This window comes from Alosa alosa, chromosome 2 (assembly GCF_017589495.1).
Source record: "Alosa alosa isolate M-15738 ecotype Scorff River chromosome 2, AALO_Geno_1.1, whole genome shotgun sequence".
NCBI classification, from domain to species: Eukaryota; Metazoa; Chordata; class Actinopteri; order Clupeiformes; family Clupeidae; genus Alosa; species Alosa alosa.
The window spans coordinates 31,114,529-31,131,900 of record NC_063190.1 but is presented as its reverse complement, the minus strand read 5'-3'; the positions used below and the strand labels follow the sequence as shown (position 1 = coordinate 31,131,900).

The following is a 17,372-nucleotide window of genomic DNA, read 5'->3' as shown; positions in this document are numbered from 1 at the left end:
GGCAGGGCCTTCTGGGCTGTACAGTAGCCTCGACTCGGGGATCTGGCACCCAAATGTACATTAGCGCGCTCCTAGTGTATCACAGGTGGGGGGCAACGCTCGTAAATCTTCCTGCTGTCTTTCTCCCTTGGTGGTCTGGCGATACTGCAGGGGATTTGCACTGACACCCTAACTGTTATTCCGTATTTACCGAAGGGAGCAGACCAAGTCTGTGACCACCTATGGTTTTGCATGTACATTACTTGACTTGTTCGAAGCTGTGTAGATAGGAGGGGAGATTATCTTCAGTGTGTGTTTTGGGTGGGTTGTCGTGGATATGGACCCCCACCACACCCAAACCCCCCACCCCACACCCCACCCCCCACACACACACATGCAGACCTGAACAAGACTGCACTAATACTCACTGGAGCAAGCACAAACGGAGAAGAACTGTGTCTTTGTTCTGTGTTTGATTTCTTTGGCTGTCATGACAGGGGGCTTGGGGGAACGGGGGGGGGGGGCAATTTGACAGGCTCCAAAAATCACAGCGACATCTCCATAAAAAAGCTCCCCTGCAGCACCTCCCCTGCTGTCTGTGGCCCGGTTTGATCTGCTGAAAACGACCTGTTTTTACATCCAATTGACCATGCGGTCTCCAGGATGGACGCACACACACACACACAGACACACGCACACACACACGCACACGCACGCACACACACACATACCATACGCTCTCCAGGATGGACGCGCACACACACACACACACACACACACACACACACACACACACACACACACACACACACACACACAATCACAATCCAGTTGTTTCCATGATGGATTGAATGACAAAATGTAAGAGACCAGAAAACAGCTTATCTTCTGGGTGTCATTGGTCATTGTGCAAGATGGATCATTTGTTTAGCCGATAGCATGATTTTCTCCAGGGTCCGAGTCCTCCCCTAGGCCCCCAGTGTCATGAAGCTCTATTCAATGTTACATTCCGACCGCGATATCAAATCTCCTCAGGCATCTGAATATGACCAGAGACAGACCCCCTTGAACTGTCTCATGCATACATTTCTTGTCTCTTCTGATGAGAGATCAAGGGGGAAACTATGCAGCAGGCATGGGAAATTGCTCTCATCTTAGCGCCGTACTAGCCTAGCGCCTATCTCCTCTTTATGTCCTGTGACACAGAGAGTATGTGAACGTATGACCTCCCTCCCCAGCGGATTACAAAGAGAGAGAGAAGAAGAAGAAGAAGAAAGGACTTCATTTCCATCAATGTAGCTTTACATTCCTAATATATGTGCTTCATCTAAACTGGTGTCATGTATGGCTAGGCTGTGCATGCTTCATGCCCAGTCTCTTGTTCCGCTGCACCAAAGAGAGCTCTCCCTCAGCCCACACATTGCTTCCATGCTGGGCTCAAATGTTTTTGGATGAGCTTTTGGCACCTGGATCTAATTCCTCAACGTTGAACAAAAAAAAAACTAACAAAAAAAACTAATTTGCATTTATTAAAAAATGCATTGCTCTGTGGTGCCCGATGGCACATCCATTCCCACAACAAAGCATCAATTGGGATGGATAAAATATCCAGCAGTTGTGACCTTTGACCCTTTCTACCCAGCGTAAACAGTTTACAAAAAGATTGAGGAGATTGTGTCTCCATATGCTGTGTTATTGCATACATTATCATAGTACATAAACACACATTTGTAAACAAATTGACTTCAGGGCATGCAGCCAGCAGTAGGGACCCTGATGGCCATGGGGTTGTGGTCATTCCTCCACACAACAAGCCCATGCAGGCAGAGAGGGATACTGAGGACAAACATATTTTTGTCTGTTCCTGATGCAGATGTGGACTTGACGGAACATGGTAGCGCATTCAGGCATCAGGAAATTGAGCTGAAACCAAATATGTCGCAGTAATGCCTTAGTCATCCTCAGTCAGCTAACTACGGTGAGACGTGAGGGACAGACAGCGCTTGTGTAATACTACCTATAAAGATGATCAGATAATGACTTATGTAATGACTTAATAGACGTGAGGCGGGTGAAGCTATTGAGCTGCACAGGAGGTCTGGCAGGAATGATGGAGGCTCTGCCATTAAGAGGTTGAAGTGCAATAGCTGTGGTCTAGTCCAAGTCATTTAAACATCAGATGCCATAAAGATGCACATAAGAGTGGTCTAACCCTTACCCTAACCTTGTCCTTTAGAGGGAAAGTGATGGACAACATGTTGTATCCTATTGATTTGAGTGACAATGGAACCAAATATATATATATATATATATATATATATATATATATATATATATATATATATAATTTTTTTTTTTTTTTTTTTTTTTTTTTTAATGTGTCAATGCATGGATATCTTCAGAAACATTGTGGATTTTCCATAATGAATGCATACTCTTAATTGTAATAGCTATCCATGTCGGTACTTGCTGATTAGTTTGACACATGTGTCCTCAGTGTTGTGGAGGAAGTTACAAGGCACCAGGAGGTTTCAAATGTGAAGTATTTTGAGGTCAGACATGAGATCCAGGAGGTCTGTGTTGAGATGACTGATGTTAAATAATGAGGAGATTTCAGCCATTTCTGGGGAGAGGAATAGGATAGTGTGAGAGTGCTGGAGGTCCTACATATGCATATGAAAGGCTCCGTTTCAGCCAATTACCATGTGGATCTGCACACCAGCCGCTCTGTCCACAGTGAGGCTTGGACATGGCTTGCCCAGAATATTACAGCTATTCAATAGTGTGTGCGTGTGCGTGGGTGCATGTGTGTGCACACGTATGTGGTTCTCCTCATGGAGGCTTGATGATATTGATACAGTAAGTCATTCTCATCAATCAATGAGTGAAATCCAATAACGCCATTATATACCATGTACCGGTATACATTTGATTTAGGCATGATTGAAATCTGTGCGCCAGGTATAATTACCAGCCTAAATATTCTTGTTAAAATCTCTCTAGTCAATCTAGGTATCTGAGAACAGCTAAACAGATAGCTAGATCAATATGTGTTAAAACCCAGAGTGCATATAAACCACTGCCTATAAAGATAATGCTGTTATATCTGTACTGTAGGTCATACAGTATGACGGGATGGAATCCTGACATGTGCACTGTGTCTGTGTCCTTCTGCATGCTGTATTTTGCTGCTTTGTTGTTGGATAATCATGAGAACCAGTTACAAAGCAGAATGCTGTGCAGATTTGTCTTGATCAGTCTTTTAATCAAGGTTAGCAGCCACATTTGTGCATGTATATTGCCCCACTGTAATGTAATCAAGGTTAGCAGCCACATTTGTGCATGTATATTGCCCCACTGTAATGTCTACATTTCTTTGCTTCTTGTGTTTCAGGAACACCTGTGAGTAGCTTGCCGTGGTCGTCTTGGTAACGTAGAACAAATACTTTTTGGTTTGTTTGTGTTTTTTAAATCCACATCCACTGGGCTCTGATCTGGTGAGAACCGTGGGTGGTTATGCGTCATTACCCACCATCATACCGCTTCTGGCAAAGCTGCTGTCAACGCCTCATCAAACATATCCACCACTCCACTTTCAACTAACACTGATATTTAGGTTATATTTGAAAAATGAAAAGTGAAAGTGTTTTCTATGCATAACAAGTGCCCAGTGAAATGACATTGAGAGGTAGGCTACTGAAAAGTCAGTGCGCTGATTCTGGAACTACTGAGAAACATAGTATTAGTTTTATAAATCCCAGGTGGGCAATCATGTGTTTTAAAAAGCTCATGGCAAAGACAGAATGACTCCCGAGTAAAAGCATTCCTGCGGAAGTCCTTGGACCATGTGTCAATTGGTGGAGTTACCGCACAGCCTTGAATGGTCGCCACCTTAAATGGCATAGTCCTTGGCCACGCTGAGATGGAGTCCTGTCACTCTCGCTTTCAGGATTGATTATGTGCTGCTTTTATGGGAACTGCAGATGAAAGAACGACAAAATAGAGGCATCAGTGGGGTGCATGTAGGCCACAGACACAGCTCTCTCTCCCTGAGACACAGATGTCTCTGTCCCTTATGAACCACTGCTCTCGGCTGCAACTGGGAACTTTATGACACCACAGAGGACCAGATCTCTCTCTCTACATCTCAAGCCAACATGTTATGGCTTTCGCAGATGATTTGTCGTCACAACACGATAAAAACATAAATACACATACAGCGAGCAGCTGAGTGTGTTCACATATCCCACAATCTGACACTTTGGATCCACTGGCGGATTTTGGAGGTCGAGGGGTTTTTTGCATGTGGAAACATGGTCATTATGTGGTTCAAGAGGATGAATGCATGATGATGCAATATGTATATATAGTACTAGGATTTAATTCATGTATAGTTTTTTTTTATAACGACTTTAGTGTTGACATCAGATGCAGCTACGTTCATCACAATGCTACTACCTCATATTTATGAACAGCAAAATCCATTTGTGTCGTAATCCTAATCCTGGTCTTTGTCTTGTTTTGCTTTGTTGACTGTAATCCTCCAGGGAACGCCAGGACGGGATGGCTATCCGGTAATGTCCATTTCAGTGTCCTCCTTCAATTAAAGCGCAGCTCACATCTGCTGTCCTGCATGAACAGTATTAGTTGCAGTGTTGTCTTGACTTGTGCTTGTTGTAATTCTAGCAGTGCTAGTTTTTGGGGTCAGTACCCTTCTAGAGTAATGGCATTGTGTTGCGACAGAGCAACACCTGGTGGTTCTGTTCAGAACAACACTTTAACAGGCTGAGTGTTCAAATGAGCTGTTGCTATACTAGTCTCAACATATGGGATTATAATTCATTCAACATATGTGGAAAAGTGTTCTTCTATATATAGTGTATAATTTTAATGTTCAGCAATTTGTCTCCCTGATGAAAGAAAACCTGCTGCTTTAATGATGTGTGATTTTGCAAAACATAGGAAATGCTACATGACTACATCTAGGATTTGACAATTAACAGGGAAGCATCGGCATGTCGCATGTTTTCCATCAACAGGCCATACGTTTCTGCGTCCATGCATCAGCATTATGGCTGTTGCTCCAGAAAACGTTAATTCCCGATATCATAAAAGCAAGGGAACAGTCAGAGAGCATAGCCAACCCCTGCAGACAACCGGGGCCAGATGCAATTGGTTGCATGCCTTGGCAGCCCTCGCGCTGCCGTAAGATCAACAGGGAAATGCAAAAGCCTGTGAAGTGGCTCCAATAATAACAAGCTGAGCGGCTCGGTGCTGGATGTGCTGTGCGTAGCCACATGTGGGCTTAGCTGGACTTCCAGTTCCCTTCGCAGCGATCACTAAACACTATATCCATCTCGCTCTCACCATGTGCTAGCGTCTGTTAGCGTTTGGGTGTTGTGTGTGTGTGTGTGTGTGTGTGTGTGTGTGTGTATGTGTGTGAGAGAGAGAGAGTGTTCGTGCTTTCCCTTTCACTGTACAGCACACTCCACTGTCCAGGCCCTGTGTTATTGACAGGCATTAGTCCGGTTTGGAATCAGTCACAAGTGCATTGACAGCTGCAGTGCTCTTGGCACGGGTCATCCACTGACCCCAATCGACGTAGCCCCAAACCCAAGCCATGCGTGTTGTGAACTGCAAGCTCAAGTGTTTAGTTTCCCAAAAAGCAAACAAATATGGTCAGTGAGAGCAGGTGGCCTGCAGTGTACTCAAGATGTGTTAAAAGGACAAAAAAAGTTTCAAACTTAAAAGCCCGAACAGAAAGGAACAAGTCCATCATCAGGTTTCCCCCCTGAAAGGAGAGCTTAATGTTTTTCGTTTGATTTAGTTTATTCACTGTTATTGGCTGTTTGCAAACACACTGCCCAGTTGAGAGCGTCCTGTGGGGGTCACGTCTATGTAGACCTTTCAGCACCTTGATTGCTGTGGACAGCGACCTTCCCTGCTCCCTCTAATGAATGTGCCTGGCTGGGTTCGTGAGGTGGGACCTACAGATGTAAACGCTCCCAGACTCTCCCAGACTCCTGAACATCAAACGCAACGCTGGTTGCAGTCGCCCTCTATTTGTTCTTTTGTTTGATTCACTTTTTCAGTTCTTTTTTTAAAAAAAAAAATTTTTGAGAGAGGATTCGCTCCGTGGCCTAACACATGTGTGTTAATAAGGACCATGGTGAACACTGACCCGGAACTGGTGCCGTCTTCTGGGCTCTGCCCATTCGTTGGGGGGTACATGTGGGCCTCGGAGCTCTGGGCAGGTCAATGTGGTCGTTGTCAGCGGGGCTGTCTGAAGCGATTGAGTTCCTGCCCGTCAGGGGAGCAGAAACAGACACATCTGGGGAACGTCTCCACATGTCTTTCATGCACAGACCACAGGCCCTGGACTCCCTGATGGCTACCTGATCACAGAACATTTTAGGCTTAAGGTCAAAGAAACACACATGCTGAAGACAAACACTGCACGCTTACCTTGTGCTTGTTTCTGCCCTGCATTATGTTTTTCTGTATACATGTGTATTTAAAGTGGAGGGGGGGTGCAGTTAGGCAAAGTAATCCCTTAAGTAGTGGAATCTGAGACCCTTTGCTGGGTCCGAGCAGTTGTGGGAACGTGTTACGACAGCCACGGTCATGCTGACAGTGTGCAGATGTGAGTGTTCTTAGATGACCTCTTAATGGGGAAGCCCCCAAGAGGCATGTGATTCTCTGGACTCCTGTCATAACGTGTGCGCCCTTTATCCCTCTCTCTCTCTCTCTCTCTCTCTCTCTCCATCCAGGGCCCTCTCGGCATGGACGGGAAGCCAGTGAGTATCCACATCTGTCATCGCACTGTCAGATTAAGGCACAGAATAACGTGTTAAATGGGGTATAATAGAGGGGCTGTTTCTGCTGTCTGCTCGGTCAGTTCATAGCCCGGCTGTGACAGATATATGTGTCACCGAGAGGTTTTCGAACGCAGGGCCACGGGCCGCCGAGCTGCTAGAGGCGCAAAATTCAGTGTTTATGGGGGGTTTTTCTCTCCCTCTCTCTAAATGTCAAAAACCTCTTTTTTTCTCTTCTGCTGTTATTAGGGCATACCTGGACCAAAGGGAAGCCAGGTATGTGAGTCTCTTTTCCTTTGTCAGAGTTGTTCTAGGCAGAGTTGTTGTAAGTGCTTTGCGAATGGCAGAGTTTATGTAAACATAGTCATTAAACCAGATACTGGGAAAAAGCAAATGGAATATGTTCTCAGGCAGATGGTGGAACAACAACAACATGTGTTTGACCAACTTATCTTTTGCTCCAGGATATACACAATATGTCAGAAGTTATTTATCGGTTATCGCATACTAGTTAGCTCATAATCACAATGCTCTCTGGGCTGTAGAGTTGCAGGTCTAAATATCACCCTGAGTTCTCCTTCTCAGTCTAATTTGTTATGCACTATTTCAGCCAGCATGGATGTGTTTCAGGAATTTGGGAGCCAGAAGTCCAAGTTGTAATTGTACATCAACAATACTTTATTAGTTATTTGAAAGCAACCAAATGGGCTGATACTGGTAATTGTAAAAAAATATTTTTCGTGCTTGGGCAACCTTTGTGTTCTCTGAACACAAAATACACAAAATTACAGACTTAGGTTGGCTTGAGTGCTGAAAATTCCATAAGTAAACCAGTGCACTTCCACAATACAGCCACCGAAATATGCAAATTACTTGTGTCATATCCACTGACATTCCACTGTGTTGCTGGTCCAACAGTAAATGCATCTGCAGCATCATTCTGCCAGTAGTTAGACAGATCTCAGGGGTATTGTTGGTTTAGTATAATCTCAAACAGTCCTGTAGTCACTGCTCTACCCAGAATGTGTCAGCGTGGAACATCAGGAAAATCAGAACATCATGAACACGAGAACATCCAAAACCGCGCGAGAATAGAAGGATTTTCAAGTTAACACACTCAGTAGTGATAAGCCACTTGACCAAAACTTCCCCTTGACGAGATCAACACCAACTCTGCTTTGTGTCTCAGTTCTCTCTGCTGCAGTCTCTCAAGGCTAGTCTTAATCCAGTCTCCAGATTAATCGCTCTGCCATACGCATATGTGTTTACATCGGGGGGCCTAAGAGGCATGGCTTGAGCAAACGATGGAGTGTCACACACACACACACACACACACACACACACACACACACACACACACACACACACACACACACACACACACACACACACACACACACACACACTCACACATGCACACAGACACACACACACACACTCACACACACTCACACATGCACACAGACACACACACACACTCACACTCACACATGCACACACACACACACTCACACATGCACACACACACACACACACACACACACACACACACATGCACACACACACACACACACACACACACACACACACACTCACACACACACACACACACACTCACACATGCACACAGACACACACACTCACACATGCACACACACTAAAATAAATGAAGTGTTTCAAACTTGGAAGGGGGCTCTTTAAAATCACATTAACAGTGAGAGTTTACACATAGAAACCAGAAGATCCTCATAAACAGGTTATAATCGCTCCAAGGCACAGAAAACGGGTCGTGTTTTGTGGCTGTCATGCGAGCAAGAAGACAAACAGCTTCATTCCCACTTCGCTAGATGTGCACTGAGTTATTTAACTGCCATCAAAAAATCATTTTTTATAGGCAACTGGATTTTGAATCGTCAAATTCATTCTTCAAATTCAAATACTGTACTGCTATTTTAACGTGAAGTCATTACATTAGCACTCCCTTCATGTGTAAGAGATCTCTCTCTGACGTGAGTGATCTAAGCGTATGGACTGGGCTTTTCAGGGGCTTTAGTTAACACATGGGAAAATGCATTCGGAACGGCAAGGGCCTGAAACAACAGCCCCTGCATTCTGAAACAATTTTAAATGCTGTCCATATGTCAGAGAGCTGTCAGAGGCGGTGAAGCAGAGAGGCCCGCTCATTTTCAAAGACAGTATCAGCAGATGTACTTCAGCTCAATCCCCACATGCGTCCACATCAGGCCCCCGGGCCATGAGCGTCCATGACATCACAGGATTAATTGTAATCAGGAGAGAGCTGAGGCTCAAATGTGCCTGCAAACTGACTGTGTATGCATCACGCTCTCGCAGATTGTCACCGAATCATCTTTTTCTGTGCACCATGTTCCTAGGTAAGGGCTTTGAGATCTTGGCTTGAGCAATGAGAAAGGATTGTCATGTTATAAAAATAACAGTTCACTTGTCCAGTGTGCTAATTTGGAAAAGAACCATGAAACTGCTCTTTTGAAACAAAGGATTTTGGAGGAGGGGGGATGGATAGGTTCAGATTTGATCCTTTCATGTGAGTCTAACTCCTGATCCCGCTGTTGATTTCCTCTGTTGCCAGGGTTTGCCAGGAACCAAAGGAGAAAAGGTACGTTATGAAATCTGTCCATGTGCATTACTGTGCAGTGCACCCCGCTATAAAAGCACTGTAATAAACGTTTGGGCATAATGAAGACCAGACCCTCGACATTACAAGCAAGTGGAACAATGGCCTCTCTGAAGAACACAGGATCGAATTAGATGTCATTTGTGTGGTGCCTGTGTCAAATCCGATTGGCCAAAACTGACTCTTTTTTTTTCATTCTTTTTCTTTCTTTCTTTCTTTCTTTCTTTCTTTCTTTCTTTCGTCTTCTCTTTCTCAGGGTGACCGAGGAGACATCGGCCCCAGGGTGAGTTCACAACCTTAAGCACAGCCTCCCTTTGGTAACCCAAGCAGAGATGCGGCCCCAGCTGCCATTGTCATCATTGGGAGCAGCCTCTCTGACCATTAGCAGCACACTTATCCACATCAGTTAGCCTGCACCGGACAGCGTCGTATCCCTCCACCACTCCCACCTCTCCCTCTCCATCCACCTCCCAGCGGGAGAAAATAGAGTCCGTGTCCAATCAGGAATTCGACCAAAAGGGTCATAATGGTTTTCTATTTATAACAGCCCTAGCCATCACGGGCCAGCCATTTAGGCTGTTTAACGGCAGTGACCTGTAGGCCCCCCATCGCCCACGAGCCAAATTGGCTCTATTAAAAACAGTTGCTGTCGTCCAGGCCCACCTCTTAAACTGATTATACTGAAGAATGCTTTGAATAGTTCGCATTGCAATATTGTCCACGCGATACTCACTGACGATGGAAATTCTCCCCCAAAACCATTAAGTCATATGAGTGTATTGAAAGAAAGGCGCTTAATTTTCCCATTAATAATCATACGTGCAAAGGGCTGAGTAATGAGAGGAAGTCCGCCTTCTGTGAAATCGTATTTTTAACAGTAACTTGGAGGGAGTTCCTGGAATCACTTAAAAGTTCTTATGGGAAGAACCTCACAACTTTGACTACCCCAAAAAGCAGTCAATTAAAGTGTTTTTTTGTTTTTTGAGCTCTGAAAAGAGTTTTCTCCTCACAGATGGCAAATTGTTGTGTAACCCAAGTGCACTTAACAGGTGGACCCGTAGCCTTTCCTCCGTACTTGACCCCTGCGCCCTTGAATGGAGCAAATTAAGCGCAGCCCAGGGTCAGTCGGCGCTGCCTCGTCCATCCATTACTGTCAGTGCTGACGTCCCGCAGCTGCAGGGGCATGCTTATATGCTTATACTTTAACCCATGTCTGTTTGTCTCTCATTGAAACGGCATTCTGCATTTTTTAAAATGCATGAATATAAGATGACTAAGGGGAGAATGTCAGCGAATACACAAGCTTAATTACTCCAGGTCTGAGCTTCATGGATTCACTTTTTTAACTGTGTTTTTTGTGGCGTTTTGCCTTCATTTGTGTATGACAGTGAAGAAGGTCCCTGTCAGTGCTTGGACCCGAAAGTGGTGCAGAGTCTGCAGCCGCGGGCACCACAGCTCCCCCATCTTTAACTTGTCTCTGCTCATTTCGCATCCATACAGTATTCCGCATTTTTGGGATGGATGCTTGTAGCATCACTAGCCAGAGAGAATGTGGGCTGATAGGCGAGCTTGATTGCTCCAGGTCTGAGCGTCGCAACACAACAGCCATGTGGATGTCGGCCCAGACCGCTGTGTTCTGGGTTCCATCATCACTATTGTGAACTGCGCTCAATAACCAGTGTCACTGTGGGAAGAGAGTGCAGAGAGAAAAATCACTCCGGGGAAAATGTGATTTTACTCTCCTCGACCACAACTATCCGAGCAAAAACCACGGCCCCAATGCAAACCTCATGGCCATTATGTGCGTCTTCCGCTGCGCCAGCTCCTCCAGGCTCCGTGGGAGAGGTGTGGCATCTCCAGACGCAAGCTGTTGTGACAGTTAGAGTGGTCAGCGCTGCAATTTAGTCCTATGGAAATGGAAGTCACGTTGAGCTGTGATATTCGGATTGTCACATTTTGCTCTGAACTGCTGGCCCCCACCATCGGCCTCACCTAATGCTTGAGTAAACAGTGTCTCTCTCCCACTGCTTCTGCATCTGTCATCATGTCCCATCATATACCCCCACCCTGCTCTCTCCTCGCCCTGCACTATACCCCCCTGGCCTTCTCTGCCCCCACCTCAAACTCCATCAATCCATCTCTCTATCTCTCCATATATCTATCCATCCATCCATCCATCCATCTATCCATCCATCCACCCATCCACCCAATCCTCTTACTACCTTATTGTCTGCCCTGCTCTCCCCCACCCTGTCCTCTCTTGTTACCCCCACCCTTCTATTCCCAGGGACCTCCTGCGTACCCCATCTCTGCAGGCCTGTACAATAGAGACAATAATCAGATTCCTATGAAGGTTTGTTCCTCGTACGCCACCCCTTGCCCCCCTCCCCTGCACACACACACACACACACACCCACACACACACACACACACACCCACACACACACACACACACTCACACACACACACACACACACACACACACACACAGAGCTGTCTGTCTCCAAAGCCGTGACACTAGCAGATCTGTGCTGGGGTCCACGGAGGCCCCCTCTGAAGGCTTCTGGTTTTGCAGGTCTTTGATGGGGTCCCGCAGCCTCCTCTCATCTCTTCTTCCTTTCAGACTCTTCCTTTGCTTTTGCTTTTCCTCTTCTTGTGGTGAGGAGAAGGGTGTGTCAGTCACGACTGTCCTCTTTTCACTAGACGCCTTTTGTTTTCAGCCTTTTGTTGTTTTGTTTTTCTTCCTTTCTTCCATTTTCTCTCTCTCTCTCTCTTCCTCTGCTTCTGGGCTCTAGATGGTCTTCCCTCGACATGACCACGGCTTTCTTTCAGGTGACCAGCATGTTTTTCCAAGGCGCCTTCTGAAGGTAGAGCAAGCCTGTTGCATGCCTCGGCTGTATCTTACACTATCTGTCTTTCTCTCTCTCTCTCTCTCTCTCTCTTTCTTTCTTTCCCTATTCTCTCACTTTCTATTTCTCTCTCTATTCTGCTCAAATCATGCATGTTTTCTTCCTCCTGGCCTTTCCAATTACTGTTATAAGTTCTTTTATAACTTTTTTCTGTTGGGACCCCTGTCTGTTTCCAATTAAAACTTAAGGCTGAAAGTTGGAAAAGTTAAAAACCCCTTCTCATAAAGGCCATTCAAATGAATTGCTTTGTTTTATGGTTGTTAAGTATAAACCTGCCTCACCAAAAGAATAAAAATAAAGTCTTTTCTCTTGTCAATGCAAGTGCCCTTTTGTAATGTAATTGGGCAAAAGTTATTTATGTATAATGCCATAACAATCAACCGCAAAATTTTCAGTTTTCCAGCCACATTGGACTGTATTTAACACATTGGGTTTGGCAAACGTCCCCCAGCCTCTGCTTCTGCCATCACGTGACTTAGAAAAGACACGCATGCAGCTGTTTTTTTATTGTTACCAATATATGATTATTACATTTGAGCATGAAATTGTGACTCATTTTGATGTGTTGTTTTGGTGCCTGCATTTTCGCCACCCACACATCCACCCACCCACACTAATGTTGTTATGTTAGGGAGACCAAGGCCAAGTGGGGCCCCCGGGCCCTCCAGGGCCCCCAGGAACCCCAGGCCCCAGGGGACCGCCTGGGAACACCGGGAGGGATGGACCGAGGGGGTTCCCTGGCGAGCCGGTACGTACCGTCCCAGGATGTGTTTACCTTAGGGACAGCAGGTCTGATTCACTCATCGATGAGTCACACACTCACTCACGCACACACAACACACACACATGCACACACACTCACTTACACACACACACACACACACACACACACACACACACACACACACACACACACACACACTCCTCACACACACACCCTCACACAATCCATCACACAATCCATCACACACACACACACACACACACATACACTCACCAGGTGCTGCAGCGCCAGAGAGGGAGGTGACTCTCACTCGAGCCTAATGACTCACCATTAGTTACTACGATTAAACACATCCAGCCTGTCCCTCCAATCCACACACATGTCTTATCAGTGAGCCATACAGATCCCTGCCACCCAGACATATCGACCAGGCCAAGAAACCCACTGCTCCATCACTCTTGGAAGGGAACCAATGGGCAAGTTCCAATGAGCAAGTTCTACACCCAAACCCCCCCCCCCACACCCACCCCCACCCAAACTCGCCCCTCTCCTCCCCTGTCCCGTGTCTGTCAAGCACTGAACCCAAAAGGCTCCGCACACACAGCCCGGGATACCACAGATGCGACAGCTCAAAGCTGGCGTTCACATTGAGAGCAGATGTTCCAGGGTCAGCCAGGCTCAAAGGCCATTTCCTGTTGTTGTGTCCCTTAATTGTGTTTATCTAAGCTCACTGAAACCACCTCATTAGCAGCTTGAGAGGGCTGATGGCTGAGCCTGTTGCTTCTCACCAGACGCGTGGTGTTAACAGAAAAGACACTCTGACGTCGCAGAGATTTATTTACAACCCGGACTCTAGTGTCCCAGCAGGCTTTGAAGCCCATCCCATAATTCAATGCGTTGAGACCTGTCACCAAGTCTCATCATTAGACCATATGCATGCGAGTGAAGCATAGCCTGTTATACTATTTGAAGTGTCTATATGACATATCTTCCAAGGACATCAAATGCCTCTTCTGATGTGGAAGATAATGATGTAATATTTTTGTCTTAAAGAGTTTTGACTTGAGGATGTAAATCATTTGGTGGGACCTCTCATCATCGAAAAGCATATTTTCATTAAAGGACGCCTGTTTAAAGGGAGAGAGACTTTCCCTTTAAGGCTACTCAGAGTGTAGTGCTTGCTGTTTTAATGCTGGGAGAGTTTAGAGAGGCTTTGTGTTTGTGTTTTCGGGCAAACAGGCCAAAGAATTTATGACGGGAAGAGAGGGCTTAACATTTCATTCTGCTATGAAGTTGTTGTTTTTTGTCTGTTTAACTTGTGAGGTAAATTGTGCTTAACTACAAAAGAATGTGAGGCAAGGACATAGGAGCCCACAACTCAGCAGTATTTCACCGAGCAGACCCACAACCAAGCTGTATACTGACCCCTAGTGGTTATTGAAAGAAATTACTCCTCATAACTGTTCGCATTCATGTGAGGTGTTTTAAACCTTCATCTGTCTTTCACAGGGACCTCCCGGACGTGATGGCATTGAGGTGACATTTTGTGTTTTCTTTACCTCTTTACTACTCACATACAGTATATTTTATTTATTAACACTTCTATTAATATAATGTATGTAGTTAGGACAAAATAGGGGTAGAATAGAATGCTATAGAATAGATTTTAACTTAAAATTCTAACCTTTAACAGGGACCAAGAGGGCTCCCAGGCATTCAGGTCAGCAACTCAAATACACTTAATACAATAGCCACATGTAATAGTGCATGCATACATAGACACATGCGTGCAGACTCTTTCACACACTCTCTCAAGGTGACTTGAAATGTGTATGTGCTTTCAGGGTGATGACGGTGAAGATGGCGGGCCAGGGCCACAGGGACCTCCAGGAATAAAGGTACTGTTGTCTGGTCTGCTGTGACGAATATAACGAATATTTATAGTAAAATCCAGAGCATTTCTTCTGTAAGAACTGAGAAGTCTAGAGCCCCAGTATCAGTGTGTGTTCCCTGGTCACAGTACTGGTCAGTGGTCGTCATGAGTTCATGTGTTGTCTTTGTCTCCTGATGGTGATGTGCAGGGAGAACCTGGCATGTCGGGTGGTCCTGGAGAGAAGGGCATCGACGGGCTCCCAGGGATGAAGGTGAGCTACCGGCCTATCTGCCATCAGAGTATCACATAATCAGCAGGGCTCAGCATCTGGTGAGGTTTAGGAACAGAATGAGGGGATGAGGTTTAGCAACAAAAAAAAAAAACTAGAAAAGAATCTATTGCACAGAAGGTAGCCTGACGTCGTCATACTCAAATTCTAGTCAGAATATGAGTCTGATACTGCTCCATTGGGACATGATTATGGGGCGTGTTTCAACTGATACAGTGGGGAAAATGCCTTTGCGCTTAATTGGATGGTCCTAACCAATCAGAGCAACGAAATAACTTAACGTGAGCTGTAGGAAGAACACCCGAACCATCTTTCTTCTCCACAAATGCCTTAACATTGTTTTCTGGTCGTTTTTCAAAGTTATTGCGCTGTCAATATCTTGTACAACACCCGGAAGCTAAATCTAAGACAACGAAACACGTAGCAGGGTAGAAACACGTAGCAGGGTAGGCTATTCGGAAAAACTGATATTTCCCCTCCTTCCTTTTTAAAAATAATTCTGTTCATACCGATGCTAAAAACAGCTGGGGAAGGGTGTCGCAAACCCCTCAAGCAAACAGGTGGCCAATCAGAGATTTCAAAAAAACGAGGGAACGACATGTCTCAATGCAAAAACACTGTTTCCCCTTGATGAAGGTGAAACTGGAGTTTTCCCAAATATCCACTTTAGCCGGAGTTTTCAGAAATAGTCTATTTCAGTGATAAAACCTCTGTTTTCGTGTAAATAAAAGGCCAAATCGCATGGAAATTTCGCTATGTGTTAACAGCGTCTTAGAAGCCGTCTGTCTAGCTTCTAGCAACAGCGTTTTTGTTGCAAACAAAATCAACCTAAGCGTGCTCAGTGCACTGTTGCTCTGTCCATCATCGTACAAAGCCCAATTTGATTGGTCAGAACAGCTCTGGTCCGGGCCTAGTTGCTCCACAATGGAACAAGTCCAGACCAAACTTCCCCACCTCAAATGTTGTGGGCAGGGCTAAGTTCGGCTGGCATCCAGGCTACACATAAGGCACTAGACCGAAACACATTTGACACTGAAATCTATGAATCAATGAAATTCTAATAAATTAATTAGTTCATTTAAAGTGCAACTCTTTCTCTTTTTTTCTGATTACTAAATCATACGTTTGGTCCAGAATATTGAGTGAGCCCTGCTTCCAGGTTTAACAAATATCCAGATAAGCATTGCTTATGCTTTAATGGCATCTGACAGAGGATTAGCGTGTGATAGTAAGCATATGTCTGGTGTATATACATAATGTGGTGATATCTCTACAGGGGGAGAAGGGTGATTTTGGAGAGCAGGGGCCTCAAGGAATTATGGTGTGTAATACTCTCTGTGTGTGTATTTTGTGCATCGTATTTGTGTGTTTGTGTGCAGGTCTCCCTTTGTGTATGTTTTGTACATCGTATTTGTGTGTTTGTGAGTAGTTCTCCCTTTGTGTACTTTTGTATATTTTTGTACACCGTATGTATGTGTGTTTGTGTGTTAAGTACCTGGATGTTTGGCTTAACTCCATCTCTTGTCTGTGTAGGGTTTACCTGGTGAAAAAGGAGCCCCTGGTTCATCCGAGGGAATTGACCTCACTGGAGAACTCTTCCACGCTCTTAGGGTCAGTTACTATGGAAAGCTGGTATTCTGGGATGGAATTTGTATTCCGTTGTACAAACAAAGCATTCATATGCACTGCACATGTGCACTGTATGCATCTTTTGCTTTTGTGTGTTCACGTCCATTGTCTACAAATTTCATGCAAATATGTCCCTGTTTCCCTTTAGGGAGCTCCAGGGCCGCCGGGAGAACCAGGACTCAAGGCAAGACCACCCTGTCTCTACAGATATTTAGTTTGACAAGGCACGAGGCAGTACAACTGTTGTACAAATGTTTGTGGCACCACCCTTCCCTCTGCCCGTGTTTAGTTTGAATGCAGTGGGTCTGGACAGATGATTGCAAGTGATGTGGTAATGCTTGTCACATGTGTGTTTGTTTGTATCGCTCTTGCAGGGAGAAGACGGCTTCCCTGGCCTACGCGGAGCAGATGGAGCACAGGTGGAGTAATATCTGACCATATCTGACCTGCGCCCACCATGATTATCATTCAGCATGAACTTACCGAGTAGGACTTGCTAGA

General features: G+C 45.3%; 1 protein-coding gene across 7 annotated transcripts in view; it reads left to right on the top strand.

Annotated features, from left to right (window-relative positions):
• Positions 1-17,372, top strand: part of LOC125312294 (collagen alpha-1(XXIII) chain) — a 77,493-nt gene that overhangs the window by 52,554 nt on the left and 7,567 nt on the right. For 2 of the 7 annotated variants that reach the window (XM_048270766.1, XM_048270752.1), the window contains exons 4-20: positions 3,374-3,381; positions 4,527-4,553; positions 6,750-6,776; positions 7,044-7,070; positions 9,403-9,429; positions 9,704-9,730; positions 11,735-11,800; positions 12,243-12,314; positions 12,988-13,104; positions 14,590-14,616; positions 14,774-14,800; positions 14,925-14,978; positions 15,162-15,224; positions 16,519-16,563; positions 16,776-16,853; positions 17,020-17,055; positions 17,246-17,290. In XM_048270766.1, the coding sequence (XP_048126723.1) occupies positions 3,374-3,381; positions 4,527-4,553; positions 6,750-6,776; positions 7,044-7,070; positions 9,403-9,429; positions 9,704-9,730; positions 11,735-11,800; positions 12,243-12,314; positions 12,988-13,104; positions 14,590-14,616; positions 14,774-14,800; positions 14,925-14,978; positions 15,162-15,224; positions 16,519-16,563; positions 16,776-16,853; positions 17,020-17,055; positions 17,246-17,290 (773 nt within the window). The remainder of the gene's footprint in view (positions 1-3,373; positions 3,382-4,526; positions 4,554-6,749; positions 6,777-7,043; positions 7,071-9,402; positions 9,430-9,703; positions 9,731-11,734; positions 11,801-12,242; positions 12,315-12,987; positions 13,105-14,589; positions 14,617-14,773; positions 14,801-14,924; positions 14,979-15,161; positions 15,225-16,518; positions 16,564-16,775; positions 16,854-17,019; positions 17,056-17,245; positions 17,291-17,372) is intronic. The other 5 variants (XM_048270798.1, XM_048270775.1, XM_048270782.1 and 2 more) reach the window with 5 other exon arrangements.